Source organism: Astatotilapia calliptera, chromosome 17, assembly GCF_900246225.1.
Source record: "Astatotilapia calliptera chromosome 17, fAstCal1.2, whole genome shotgun sequence".
NCBI classification, from domain to species: domain Eukaryota; kingdom Metazoa; phylum Chordata; class Actinopteri; order Cichliformes; family Cichlidae; genus Astatotilapia; species Astatotilapia calliptera.
Window position 1 is genome coordinate 29,662,081 of NC_039318.1, and position 14,942 is coordinate 29,677,022.

The 14,942-nt window shown below is 37.8% G+C and overlaps 1 protein-coding gene across 1 annotated transcript; it reads right to left on the bottom strand.

Moving 5' to 3' along the window:
* Positions 1 to 4,866: 4,866 nt before the first annotated feature.
* LOC113009688 (PR domain zinc finger protein 1-like) lies at positions 4,867 to 6,533 on the bottom strand. The gene is made up of 4 exons (XM_026148148.1): positions 6,352 to 6,533; positions 5,900 to 5,977; positions 5,645 to 5,774; positions 4,867 to 5,498 (listed from the first exon to the last, which is right to left on the bottom strand). The coding sequence occupies exons 1-4, from the start codon at positions 6,412 to 6,414 to the stop codon at positions 5,407 to 5,409; spliced, it is 363 nt and encodes a 120-aa protein (XP_026003933.1). The 5' UTR covers positions 6,415 to 6,533; the 3' UTR covers positions 4,867 to 5,406.
* Positions 6,534 to 14,942: the final 8,409 nt, after the last annotated feature.

Here is a 14,942-nt window from a genome sequence, read left to right on the forward strand (position 1 = left end):
AGCTGCACTGACTTCTCATATTCTTCAAGCTGCTGGACGCCTTGCAGTTTGCTTACCAGGAGAAGGTGGGTGTGGAAGATGCCGTTCCTTTTGTGCTGCACATCTGGTGCTGTGAGGATCAGGTGTTTTCTATTTCAACAATATCCAACCACTCCTAGAGACAAACTAACTGAGATGGAGTGGACCCAGACCTCTTCTGAAACAGTGACCAGCACAGGACACAGTGTGCTCTCCTGCCTCTTTCACCTTGTACTCTTCAGACCTCAAATACAAATCACAGTCATGGAGAAGGTTCAGATGGGCAAAGAAATGTCATGGTCCATGGTTGATCACACCTCTTAGTATCTTTATCTTTAGTTTCTTTCAGTTAATGTTTTTATTCTGTTTAGTTTCTTGCTATTTCCTTAGTCTTTCCTCCGTGCCCATCTGTGTCAAGCTTGTATGTTTAGCTTTCAGTTTTACTTTCTCTGGTCTCATTTACCCTGTCTACTTTTATTGGCTCTGTGCATTGTTTCTCAGCTCTGATCACTTCCAGTTCAGTAGTTATTCTTTGTCAGTGTCAGTGTTTTTCTGCCAGTTAGTTTTCTGTCTGTTTTCCTGCTCTTTTGTTACCCTTCGGACAGTTTCTTCGTTTGGGGATCCTCTTTCACAACTCATGATAAGCATCCCTGGACCATCACGCTACAACCACCATGTTTGATTGTTGGTGTAATGTTCCTTTAACCTCCTAAGACCCGAACTCTTCCACTGCATGCATTTTTAATTTCTCTTTGATATTTGGTCACATTGGGGCCTGATGAATGTAAAAACAAAGAATTACCAGATTTTTTTTTAAAACTTATTTTTGTTTTTAAGAAAAATGAGAGCCACAAATGAGGATATTCGTTTAAAATTTTGATAGAACAGTAGCACTATAATGTCCTCGTAAGTGGATATCAGGCCCTTGTAGAGCAAAACTGAGTATTTAGGTCATTTATTATTTAGGTTATTTATTTAATCAGGTCCTAGGAGGTTATTGAAATGCTGTGTTAGTTTTATGTAACAGGACTCAAAAGTTCCAAAAAGTTCAACTTTTGTCTCGTCGTTCCACAGGTTATTTTCGCAAACGTCTTGGGGCTCATCAGGAAGTCTTTTAGCAAATATGAGATCAGCCTCTGTGTTCTTTTTGATCAGAAGTGTCTTCTCTTCAGCTACCTCTCCTCCTTCAGAATTACAGCATCCACTTCTGGCTGCTTTGTTTGAACATTAAGAGAATTGACACAAAGTCAAAACAAAGCTGGGAGCTAGCCAGAAGCTGTACACAAACAGTACCAGACCTGCAGTGCTGGAGCAAATCTGCCTCTTTTAATAATAAAGTTACTTATGTCCTTTTTTCATATTAAATCTACATGTGACTTTTTCCATCACCAGGATCTCTTCAACCAGCAACCCAAGTCTATAGCTCAGTGTTTCAGTCCTTAGCAAGTTTTTAGTTACATTTTTCTTTGCCTCTGCCAGAGGATTCTTAAACAGGTCTTTTGGATGCACATGTCCTTGCACACGATCGTGAAATCGTATAACTAAATATTCCACTCTTGAACTTTATCTGTTTACTTTTAATTTGAGATCTTACAAAATACTCAACCTGGTTCTTTCAGCTAAATTGCATCAGTTTCAGTGATTGCAGTGCCTTGTTGCAGACAGGGCAATGTTGCATTGATATCATACTGCATCTCTTCTGGGATTTCTTCTTCCAGCCACCGTTCCCATTTTATTTGTTTACATATAAAATCGAATATTCTCTAGAGTCTATCAAACTACAGTACATAGTAGACACAACTCTGGGAACTGCCTATGATAAGATAATGCACATGTCTTTATAATAGGATGTATTTTATCCTCATTTCTCTTGTATCTGTATCTGTAAATATCTAAAGAAATCCTGGTTTGTAAGATCATATGTGATTTTTATATCTTGAAAACTCTGCCTTTGACCCTTTTTAGTAAGTGTACACATGGCGGTAATACCTTGTCCCACAAACTGTTTAAAGCTGGCGTCAAACATCCCCGGTTTGAATTCATCTTCATGGGTGATCCATCTTAGAGGTCCAAGTCCTTATCCCAATTACAACTGCTTTACAACTGAGTACCATTTATCTAAAGTAAACATTATTATTAGAGGCTTTATAGTCTCGGGCCTCAGTCTCACCAGTACTGGCATGGATCTGTTTTTTTAAGGGCTTGAGTATCTTTCCTCAAAGCAACATCAGTAATATAACACTAATCAGAATCAGCATACTTTATTAATCCCTAGGGGAATTACATAGGTTACAGTTGCTCCTGTACCTTAATATTAACAAAAACAGACGAAACTATTTAACAATACAATATGTTAAGATATAAGGAACAGCACAATATATACAAATCACCAAATAATAAATATCCAGGTTTGACAGATGTGATTATAAATAAAAAAAATTGACAGCAGCATTACCGAGTAAGAAAGAGTGTGTGCAAAAAGGATGCAACTATTTCAGTGTTTACAGTGTTTAGATGGAGGAGTTTTTAGTAATCTCAGTCTCTCACTGAACGTGCTCCTATAGCTAGCCAGCATGTCATGGAGTGTGTGGGAGGTATTATCCAACATTGTCTTTATCTTGGACAACATTCACTTCTCCGACACCACCTTAAGAGAGTCCAGCTCCATACCCAAAACATTACTGGCCTTGCGGATCAGTTTATCGTGTCTGTATAGACATACAGAGTCCTTATCCCAATTACTGTAGAGACATACAGACTCAGACTCAACATACAGACATGCATGATAGACAAGTTGTTGTAGTTGAGCTTGAAAATACTCTTATATTTGGAAGTACCATCCATCATTTTCTTCCTATTATCCGGGGCGGGGTCATGGGGTTTGCAGCCTAAGCAGAGAAGCCCAAACCTCCCTATCCCCAGCCACCTCCTCTAGCCACCGTCGACCTCTGAGATGCTCCTCATGTAATCTCTCCAGAGTGTCTTTGGTCTGCCCCGAGGCCTCTTCCCGGTCAGACATGCCCAGAACATCTCACCCAGGCTCAGAAGTACCATTAGATCTTTATTTTTAGGTAGTTGTAGTATAGTGTGACAGATGGTCTCTTTCTATCCCATATACATCTAGAAATGAGCTTATCCCATCTATAGAAATTGAATTGGTGTTATATCTGCTGGCACTGATTAAAATAGACATAGTAATAAATAACTAGAAATAAATTAACAAACAAAGAAACAATAGAAGATGTGGCATATATCCAACTTTGTTACAGTTAATTCTAACATTTAATCCCAAAGGGTGGTTAAACCATCGTTCAAAGTCTTTTCTTATGTTGGTATCAATATAGTCATGATTGCTTTGGTATAGTTTTGACAGATTTCTTTTTTTTAGTTACATTCATTTATTTGAGAGCTTTATCTTCTTTTGATCTGTTAAAGGGCTGGGTACTTGCTAAATATATCTAATATTTGGATCAACTGAGTACAGGGGTAAAGAAATCATAACACTGTCTATGAACGAGCTAATGGTGTGTATTTGATTGTTATCTGTTATTCCAGTTATGAGTTTACTTTGCTGGATCATTTGGGCAAGTTGTTCAATATCCAGAGAAATAGCGAAGGACTGAGACAACAGGCCCATCTAATCCCCTCTCTACTACAAAGCTCTTTATAAAGGATCCTTTGACTTTTATGCTGGCTGTGGGTTTGTTACAGAGAGACCTAATGCACCGAATTGATTTTAATCTCGCCTGCTTTCAAGCATAGAGACACAGGAATATCGACTGAAGATGGTTCGCATCACATTGACACCTACCCCAGCCTTCCAGAAGCCACAGTTATTTCAGGCTGGAGAAATGATCCTCATGAGATGTAATGAATTGGTGAAGTGCAATTATTGTTGCAGAAAAGAAGAACAATAAAAACTCACTGGATGCTTGTTCCTGGACTTCAAGCAGAGCTTGGGTTTAAGACCTTCATAAAGAGGTGCCAGTGAGCAAGCGGCCACATACTACAGGGCTGGCCTTTTACTGCAAGCTCACCTCGCCTTCCTGTCTCTCTTTGCTTTCACTATTCAATGAAGGCAAAAATGCCCCCCAAAATAATATAAAAGATCATCATCGCACAGCATTTCCCACAAGGGAGCCTACGGTCAGTAATAAAGCTCAATCAAAGCGAATCTTCTGTCTTCATATAGTTTCTAAAACTGACTGCAGACAGAATCTTGGGACTGATAAAGCACTACATGTCTGACATAGACTGGACAAAAAGGACCTGTATTGTGCATAATCTATCATTTAGGATGACCGCCCAAATGAACGTGTTTTATAATGAAGAGTTGTGTATTTCTGAAATTTTAGAAAGTAATATTTTACTTGTGTTGAAACATCATGTTGTATTTAAAGAAATTGCCTTTTGGAAATAAAGTTCCATCACCCAATCCTCAGTGGAAACTTTCAAACTAAAGTCTTAAAAATACACAATTGTTCAGGATGAGAGTTGTATGGAGGTGCACCTGAATCCTTGTTTCAAACAAATGTGTTGATGAATAGTAGATAAGCTTCAGTCAAGCTATAAGAGCTGTTGTCGAGTACACTGTGAAGACTCACATCTGTAGGTGCCTGCTTGACCTTACTTGGTTAAGCAAGCACCCACAGATGCAGAGACCAGGCTTTGAACCTGCCCCAAATCCATTTTAAGCGTGTTTTCCCCTGGTCTGTGTCTCGGCTTACCAGCATTCTCTCCACTGTCCTATCAAAATAAAGACTAAAAAGCTCAAAACACATATTAACATATACATAGGCAAGTGATTTAGGTGTATCATGTTTAATATGCATTTAAAAACGCATTTCTGTAGTGATTTTTTAATTCTTTTGTTTTTCCATCTACTGCACCATCATCAGCATTAAATGATGCTCGCTGACTTGTTACAGTGGACCGGATGGAAACTTTTAATGCAGAAAACAACAGACTAGGCATCACAACAGAGGCTGGTAAAAACATTAGGAAACTAAGCTTTCTTTCATTCCATTAATTCCATAAAAATGCAAATATTACATCTTTCTAGTGCATTTATCAAGTGACGACCATTCTCACAGCACCAACAGCTCATATATAAGTGTTTGGGTGACAGGACAGTCTAACTCAAAATTCCTTATGTCCATGAATTAGGACATGGGCACCTTAATTTGGGTCATCCAGAACACCCGTTTACAGTAACGTGCAATATTAGCACACAAATTCAACACAGGACAGCACAGGAAAAATCCACATTTTAATGCACTATATGTCCAAATGCAAATTATTATTTTTAAGCATCAAAACTTGTCCTGACACTCAAATGAACCATATCTGTAGCAAACTGCGTCTCCAAAAGCTCCCACAGCCACTTTGCTAGATGTTCTTGTGGACTTTGAGATGTATTTTCAGGTTGGATTTCTGAGCAAACGTCTTGTGACATGTTACACAGCTATGAGGCTTCTCTCCTGTGTGCATAAACATGTGTTTTTTCAGTCCTGTACAACTACTGAACATTTTGTCGCATTGTGAGTCAGGGTTTTTTTTAAATAACTGAACAGCATTTGCATTAAAGTACACCTCTTTTCTTCTTTTTCATTACCCCGCAGCATACCTGAGACACTTGGCACTGGGCACAACTCTTCCAGTCGATAGAAGAACTCCCAATGACTGATCTCGAAGTAGCATTTGAATGAGATCCACCAATGGTGACTTTGAAATCTCCACCTCTTCATCTTGTTACTCTCACAAAGCCAAAAGGTATATTTACATACAATAAACAGTAATATCAGCATCTAAATTTGACAGCAAAATCACTTTTATAGTGCAAAACATGTCAAACTAAGATGCTTAGTACACTGCATCTTACTTCTGCATCCACGTGGTTTGTTGTATTCTGCTGGAAACTGTCACCATCATTCGTCTTCTTCACTATTTCAAGAATGAGCTGAAAGACATAAATTGGTACATTTATACTCGAGTCTTTACTTTACCCAATACTGGTGACTCACCGGCCTGCAGCTGAACTATAGTCAAAATTAAATACACACTGGCTTAAAGTGATTAACTAATTGCGCTTCCTGAAGTTACCAACAAGCTGCTGTAGGTTTGCCTTGAAGGATTAATTTAGAACTTTTCAAGGCTAAATAAATGAATTAAATGCATTTATTTGGTTTGGTCCTTCTTCATTCTGACCAAATGCTGTAAAATGTACCCAAAACAATTATAGATGCTCCTCAAAAATGTAATAGTACTTTTTTAAGATATAAAAAGAAAAGCCACAGATGCACACAATGAGTTCTGATAACCACAGTCACTCACCTGGGCCCTCAGTCCAAGGATCAGCTGAGTCTTACGTTTGTAGCCCAGGAGGTCTGGGATCATCTCTGACACCAGTGAGATGAATTTGGACAGTTTTCATACTCCCCTACTTTTCTCTCCTGAGCAACCTGCCACATACACTCTGACATCAGCCTGAAAGGCGGAACCAAGAGGTTCAGGGAGGACAGGGGAAGACGGAAATCTGACAAACACCACATTATCACCTTACAGCACTATACTGAGAGTTCTGCAATAATGAATACTGCGATTTATCACCTTTTTTTCCAACTGCAAATTATGCCCTCAAAACTTCGTCAATATGCATTTTATCCAATAAGATAATGTTTTCTTACTTTAATCATTACGCTGCAAAATGATAAGATAAGATAACCTTTATTAGTCCCACACGTGGGAAATTTGTTGGGTTAGGCTGCTGACCTTTGCCAGCGCCATCTTACCCTTCCGACCATACATACATACATTACTACATCACATGGGGAAGACAGGTCAGAGAAGTATAACAATGGAAAATGCACAACATGAGGAAAGACGAGGAGAAAATAATTACTCCCCCCCCCCCAGACTGAGCTCCAACAGGGTGTAGGTCTGTGTCAGTGTACATGCATATTTGTGTTGGCAAAAGTCAACAGTCTTCGGTCGACGCGCGTGGCCTTGAATGAGGAGGGAGAAAGTCACAACACAGTCTTCTTATCTAAGGGAGAATTGTTATTCCCATCAGCTTTTGCCTTGAGCATCCAGCTGGCGCCAGAGGGCCGCATGAGATGAAGATGGTAGCTGTTTTGGTTAGTGCGAACAAACTGCATCCAATTTTACTCTTGGTCTAATGTCCGTCACTGGTCACCAGGTCTCTCAATTCCTGTTGTTCTTCTTCAAGATGTTATCCATATAGCAGAGCCACGAGCTTCTCCATGATCTTATCCATGTTGCGTTCAAAAACACAGTCTGAGTACTCACAGCCCTGCCCATCGCCTATCATGTTGGCCAGCCTTGTGGGATTTTGAACAGCTGTAGCCGCTTCTTGTTCTTTGATAAGCCAGGTCCAAGCTCCAATCAGCCAGAACTCTGTTATCGTGGTTCCGAATTGGTAGATGTCGTTCAATGTCCTCCATTGAGAGTGTCGCCACTGACCATCGAGTATCCAGCAGCAAACGTCTCTGAGGGACAATCAGGCTCTCCCAAGCCCAGGAGGGTGTCAGTTGCATTAAGGGGCCAGTTGATCAAATTCATAATTAGTGTGAATGCTTGAAAAGCATTCACAGTATTGTTATTCTAATCTTTATTATTAGTGTGAATGCTTGAAAAGCATTCACAGTATTGTTCTTCTAATCTTTATTCTTATATTTTATTATCTATTCCGTACGTTTTTTGAAAGCCTACTCCTTCAAAACCATTCAACTTAGAAAAACTATTCAAACACCATTAGATTCCTATTCTTTTGGACATGATTGCTTGTATTTTTCTCATTTTTAACATTTATATTTTTAATTTTATTCAACTTTATTCAACAAAAATTTCCCATGTATTTCAATGGGGAGACCCTTCAAATTCTCATTCAACTTACTCATTTTTAAACTCTTACTACTTCCACATACATTGACATAGAGCCACCATTCAAACTTTAAAACGAAGACAAGACATTCAATTATTCAACTTGTATTTATCTTTTCAATATCTATTATACTTTTTCTTCAGTTCCAGTTTAAGTTTCATGATGTTTTTTCACCCGTTTCAGAGTTTATAATGGGTGTGTATGGGACGGAATGTTGGGGCTAGAGTGAGGCAGCTCAACTGCTAGAGTGAGAGGAGCAAAAAAATTAATCTTAAAATCTTTTTTAAAACTGCTGCTGTGTCCGCAGCGTTTGCTCTACAGGTATGATTTTACCCTCAAAACGTAGCCATGGCTGTCCTCTTTCATCCAATGTGTTTACTATTGTCCTAGGTGTTATGGTTCTTTCATAAATGTCACCAATGCACAGCCTCCTCCCTCCAACTCTTCCATAGACTGTAATGTTAAAATGGCTCAGAAGGTTCGTTTGAAAATCAGAAGAGCATGGTGTCTTTCCACTGTCACCACGTCCATATAATAAGCTCCACAGGCATGAAAACTGAGAATTAGGTAGACTAGACATTGCTGTCGCTCACGGTGAAAGAATTTTGTCAATACGACTTTTACTTTTCATTTGGGAGCGATTTGTTTCGGCCTGACTTTTCTGTTCATTTTAAGCAGCAAAAGTGAGGCGCATGTCTGTGTACGTGTGTATGGAGCCATTGGGTGCGGTCACTATAGCAACCAGGCTCACACCTGCCTGCTTAACGAGCTCTGCCTGCCACTGTACCAAGATTCATCTTAAGCACTTCTCTTTCAACTGCTGCTGTGTCCACAGTGTTACAGCCATCATTTTACCCTCAAATTGTCGCCATTATTGTTCTCTTTCCAACACCGTATCTTTCAAAGCTCAGGCATTTAAACTTTTTAAACTGTGTGGATCAAAGTGGAGGGATCACATTTTAGTCATTCAGTGATTCAAAGAATATGACCTTTTAATATTCATTCAGATGTTTTCTGACTCTAAATGTTCTTTTCTCATTTCTTAGGGTTTTCTAATTTACATTTAAAACATTTTCAGTTTTTTTCCAACTCCTTCTTCTGTGTAACCTTCAGCTTTTAGCAGTTCAGCACCTTTGTTTTCAGGTTAAATTCGTTTTTTTTTTTTGTTTTGTTTTTTATCTCATTCAATATTTTTAACTCAAAATTCAGCAATTTATTCATTTCAGTGCATACATTCAGATTCAAGCATTCACACTGCAGTTTCTTCAGAAAATGCACTTTCTAGTTAGTGTGAATGCTTGAAAAGCATTCACAGTATTGTTCTTCTAATCTTTATTATTATTAGTGTGAATGCTTGAAAAGCATTCACAGTATTGTTCTTCTAATCTTTATTATTATTATTATATTTTATTTTTCCGTACGTTTTTTGAAAGCCTACTCCTTCAAAACCGTTCAACTTAGAAAAACCATTCAAACACCGTTAGATTCCTATTCTTTTGGACAACATTGCTTCTATTTTTCTCATTTTTAACATTTATATTTTTAATTTTATTCAACTTTTTTCAACAAAAATTTATAATGTATTTCAATGGGGAGACCCTTCAAATTCTCATTCAACTTACTCATTTTTAAACTCTTACTACTTCAACATACGTTGACATAGAGCCACCATTCAAACTTTAAAACGAAGACAAGACATTCAACTATTCAACTTGTATTTATCTTTTCAATATCTATTATACTTTTTCTTCAGTTCCAGTTTAAGTTTCATGATGTTTTTTCACCCGTTTCAGAGTTTATAATGGGTGTGTATGGGACGGAATGTTGGGGCTAGAGTGAGGCAGCTCAACTGCTAGAGTGAGAGGAGCAAAAAAATTAATCTTAAAATCTTTTTTAAAACTGCTGCTGTGTCCGCAGCGTTTGCTCTACAGGTATGATTTTACCCTCAAAACGTAGCCATCGCTGTCCTCTTTCATCCAATGTGTTTACTATTGTCCTAGGTGTTATGGTTCTTTCATAAATGTCACCAATGCACAGCCTCCTCCCTCCAACTCTTCCATAGACTCCAATGTTAAAATGTCTCAGAAGGTTGGTTTGAAAATCAGAAGAGCATGGTGTCTTTACACTGTCACCACGTCCATATAATAAACTCCACAGGCATGAAAACTGAGAATTCAGTAGACTAGACATTGCTGCCGCTCACGGTGAAAGAATTTCGTCAATACGACCTATACTTTTCATTTGGGAACGATTTGTTTCGGCCTGACGTTTCTGTTCATTTTAAGCAGCAAAAGTGAGGTGCATGTCTGTGTACGTGTGTATGGAGCCATTGGGTGCAGTCACTATAGCAACCAGGCTCACACCTGCCTGCTTAACGAGCTCTGCCTGCCACTGTACCAAGATTCATCTTAAACACTTCTCTTTCAACTGCTGCTGTGTCCACAGTGTTACAGCCATCATTTTACCCTCAAATTGTCGCCATTATTGTTCTCTTTCCAACACCGTGTCTTTCAAAGCTCAGGCATTTAAACTTTTTAAACTGTGTGGATCAAAGTGGAGGGATCACATTTTAGTCATTCAGTGATTCAAAGAATATGACCTTTTAATATTCATTCAGATGTTTTCTGACTCTAAATGTTCTTTTCTCATTTCTTAGGTTTTTCTAATTTACAATTAAAACATTTTCAGCTTTTTTCCAACTTCTTCTTCTGTGTAACCTTCAGCTTTTAGCAGTTCAGCACCTTTGTTTTCAGGTTAAATTCGTTTGGTTTTTTTTGTTTTTTTTTTAATCTCATTCAATATTTTTAACTCAAAATTCAGCAATTAATTCATTTCAGTGCATACATTCAGATTCAAGCATTCACACTGCAGTTTCTTCAGAAAATGCACTTTCTAGTTATTATATTTTATCTATTCCGTACGTTTTTTGTACTCCTACTCCTTCAAAACCGTTCAACTTAGAAAAACCATTCAAACACCATTAGATTCCTATTCTTTTGGACATGACTGCTTCTACTTTTCTCATTTTTAACATTTATATTTTTAATTTTATTCAACTTTATTCAACAAAAATTTCCCATGTATTTCAATGGGGAGACCCTTCAAATTCTCATTCAACTTACTCATTTTTAAACTCCTACTACTTCCACATACGTTGACATAGAGCCACCATTCAAACTTTAAAACGAAGACAAGACATTCAACTATTCAACTTGTATTTATCTTTTCAATATCTATTATACTTTTTCTTCAGTTCCAGTTTAAGTTTCATGATGTTTTTTCACCCGTTTCAGAGTTTATAATGGGTGTGTATGGGACGGAATGTTGGGGCTAGAGTGAGGCAGCTCAACTGCTAGAGTGAGAGGAGCAAAAAAATTAATCTTAAAATATTTTTTAAAACTGCTGCTGTGTCCGCAGCGTTTGCTCTACAGGTATGATTTTACCCTCAAAACGTAGCCATCGCTGTCCTCTTTCATCCAATGTGTTTACTATTGTCCTAGGTGTTATGGTTCTTTCGTAAATGTCACCAATGCACAGCCTCCTCCCTCCAACTCTTCCATAGACTCTAATGTTAAAATGGCTCAGAAGGTTCGTTTGAAAATCAGAAGAGCATGGTGTCTTTCCACTGTCACCACGTCCATATAATAAACTCCACAGACATGAAAACTGAGAATTAGGTAGACTAGAAGCTGCTGTCGCTCACGGTGAAAGAATTTTGTCAATACGACTTTTACTTTTCATTTGGGAACGATTTGTTTCGGCCTGACTTTTCTGTTCATTTTAAGCAGCAAAAGTGAGGCGCATGTCTGTGTACGTGTGTATGGAGCCATTGGGTGCGGTCACTATAGCAACCAGGCTCACACCTGCCTGCTTAACGAGCTCTCTCTCCACTCTGCCAAGATTCATCTTAAGCACTTCTCTTTCAACTGCTGCTGTGTCCACAGTGTTACAGCCATCATTTTACCCTCAAATTGTCGCCATTATTGTTCTCTTTCCAACACCGTATCTTTCAAAGCTCAGGCATTTAAACTTTTTAAACTGTGTGGATCAAAGTGGAGGGATCACATTTGAGTCATTCAGTGATTCAAAGAATATGACCTTTTAATATTCATTCAGATGTTTTCTGACTCTAAATGTTCTTTTCTCATTTCTTAGGGTTTTCTAATTTACATTTAAAACATTTTCAGTTTTTTTCCAACTCCTTCTTCTGTGTAACCTTCAGCTTTTAGCAGTTCAGCACTTTTGTTTTCAGGTTAAATTCATTTTTTTTTTTTGTTTTTTTTTTAATCTCATTCAATATTTTTAACTCAAAATTCAGCAATTAATTCATTTCAGTGCATACATTCAGATTCAAGCATTCACACTGCAGTTTCTTCAGAAAATGCACTTTCTAGTTAGTGTGAATGCTTGAAAAGCATTCACAGTATTGTTCTTCTAATCTTTATTATTATATTTTATTCTGTATTCCGTACGTTTTTTGAAAGCCTACTCCTTCAAAACCGTTCAACTTAGAAAAACCATTCAAACATCGTTAGATTCCTATTATTTTGGACAACATTGCTTCTATTTTTCTCATTTTTAACATTTATATTTTTAATTTTATTCAACTTTATTCAACAAAAATTTCCCATGTATTTCAATGGGGAGACCCTTCAAATTCTCATTCAACTTACTCATTTTTAAACTCTTACTACTTCAACATACGTTCACATAGAGCCACCATTCAAACTTTAAAACGAAGACAAGACATTCAACTATTCAACTTGTATTTATCTTTTCAATATCTATTATACTTTTTCTTCAGTTCCAGTTTAAGTTTCATGATGTTTTTTCACCCGTTTCAGAGTTTATAATGGGTGTGTATGGGACGGAATGTTGGGGCTAGAGTGAGGCAGCTCAACTGCTAGAGTGAGAGGAGCAAAAAAATTAATCTTAAAATCTTTTTTAAAACTGCTGCTGTGTCCGCAGCGTTTGCTCTACAGGTATGATTTTACCCTCAAAACGTAGCCATGGCTGTCCTCTTTCATCCAATGTGTTTACTATTGTCCTAGGTGTTATGGTTCTTTCATAAATGTCACCAATGCACAGCCTCCTCCCTCCAACTCTTCCATAGACTCTAATGTTAAAATGGCTCAGAAGGTTCGTTTGAAAATCAGAAGAGCATGGTGTCTTTCCACTGTCACCACGTCCATATAATAAACTCCACAGGCATGAAAACTGAGAATTCAGTAGACTAGAAGCTGCTGTCGCTCACGGTGAAAGAATTTTGTCAATACGACTTTTACTTTTCATTTGGGAACGATTTGTTTCGGCCTGACTTTTCTGTTCATTTTAAGCAGCAAAAGTGAGGCGCATGTCTGTGTACGTGTGTATGGAGCCATTGGGTGCGGTCACTATAGCAACCAGGCTCACACCTGCCTGCTTAACGAGCTCTGCCTGCCACTGTACCAAGATTCATCTTAAGCACTTCTCTTTCAACTGCTGCTGTGTCCACAGTGTTACAGCCATCATTTTACCCTCAAATTGTCGCCATTATTGTTCTCTTTCCAACACCGTATCTTTCAAAGCTCAGGCATTTAAACTTTTTAAACTGTGTGGATCAAAGTGGAGGGATCACATTTGAGTCATTCAGTGATTCAAAGAATATGACCTTTTAATATTCATTCAGATGTTTTCTGACTCTAAATGTTCTTTTCTCATTTCTTAGGGTTTTCTAATTTACATTTAAAACATTTTCAGTTTTTTTCCAACTCCTTCTTCTGTGTAACCTTCAGCTTTTAGCAGTTCAGCACCTTTGTTTTCAGGTTAAATTCGTTTTTTTTTTGTTTTTTTTTATCTCATTCAATATTTTTAACTCAAAATTCAGCAATTAATTCATTTCAGTGCATACATTCAGATTCAAGCATTCACACTGCAGTTTCTTCAGAAAATGCACTTTCTAGTTATATTTTATTATTTTTCCGTACGTTTTTTGAAAGCCTACTCCTTCAAAACCGTTCAACTTAGAAAAACCATTCAAACATCGTTAGATTCCTATTCTTTTGGACAACATTGCTTCTATTTTTCTTATTTTTAACATTTATATTTTTAATTTTATTCAACTTTATTCAACAAAAATTTATAATGTATTTCAATGGGGAAACCCTTCAAATCCTCATTCAACTTACTCATTTTTAAACTCTTACTACTTCCACATACATTGACATAAAGCCACCATTCAAACTTTAAAACGAAGACAAGACATTCAACTATTCAACTTGTATTTATCTTTTCAATATCTATTATACTTTTTCTTCAGTTCCAGTTTAAGTTTCATGATGTTTTTTCACCCGTTTCAGAGTTTATAATGGGTGTGTATGGGACGGAATGTTGGGGCTAGAGTGAGGCAGCTCAACTGCTAGAGTGAGAGGAGCAAAAAAATTAATCTTAAAATCTTTTTTAAAACTGCTGCTGTGTCCGCAGCGTTTGCTCTACAGGTATGATTTTACCCTCAAAACGTAGCCATGGCTGTCCTCTTTCATCCAATGTGTTTACTATTGTCCTAGGTGTTATGGTTCTTTCATAAATGTCACCAATGCACAGCCTCCTCCCTCCAACTCTTCCATAGACTCTAATGTTAAAATGGCTCAGAAGGTTCGTTTGAAAATCAGAAGAGCATGGTGTCTTTCCACTGTCACCACGTCCATATAATAAGCTCCACAGGCATGAAAACTGAGAATTAGGTAGACTAGACATTGCTGTCGCTCACGGTGAAAGAATTTTGTCAATACGACTTTTACTTTTCATTTGGGAACGATTTGTTTCGGCCTGACTTTTCTGTTCATTTTAAGCAGCAAAAGTGAGGTGCATGTCTGTGTCGTGTGTATGGAGCCATTGGGTGCGGTCACTATAGCAACCAGGCTCACACCTGCCTGCTTAACGAGCTCTGCCTGCCACTCTGCCAAGATTCATCTTAAACACTTCTCTTTCAACTGCTGCTGTGTCCACAGTGTTAAAGCCATCATTTTACCCTCAAAACGTC

Coding starts and splice junctions, on each gene's coding strand:
- LOC113009688 (XM_026148148.1), bottom strand. CDS start 6,414: ATGATCCCAGACCTCCTGGGCTACAAACGTAAGACTCAGCTGATCCTT. Junction 5,978..6,351: donor TCCTTGGACTGAGGGCCCAG/GTGAGTGACTGT, acceptor TATGTCTTTCAG/CTCATTCTTGAAATAGTGAA. Junction 5,775..5,899: donor CAAACCACGTGGATGCAGAA/GTAAGATGCAGT, acceptor TGGCTTTGTGAG/AGTAACAAGATGAAGAGGTG.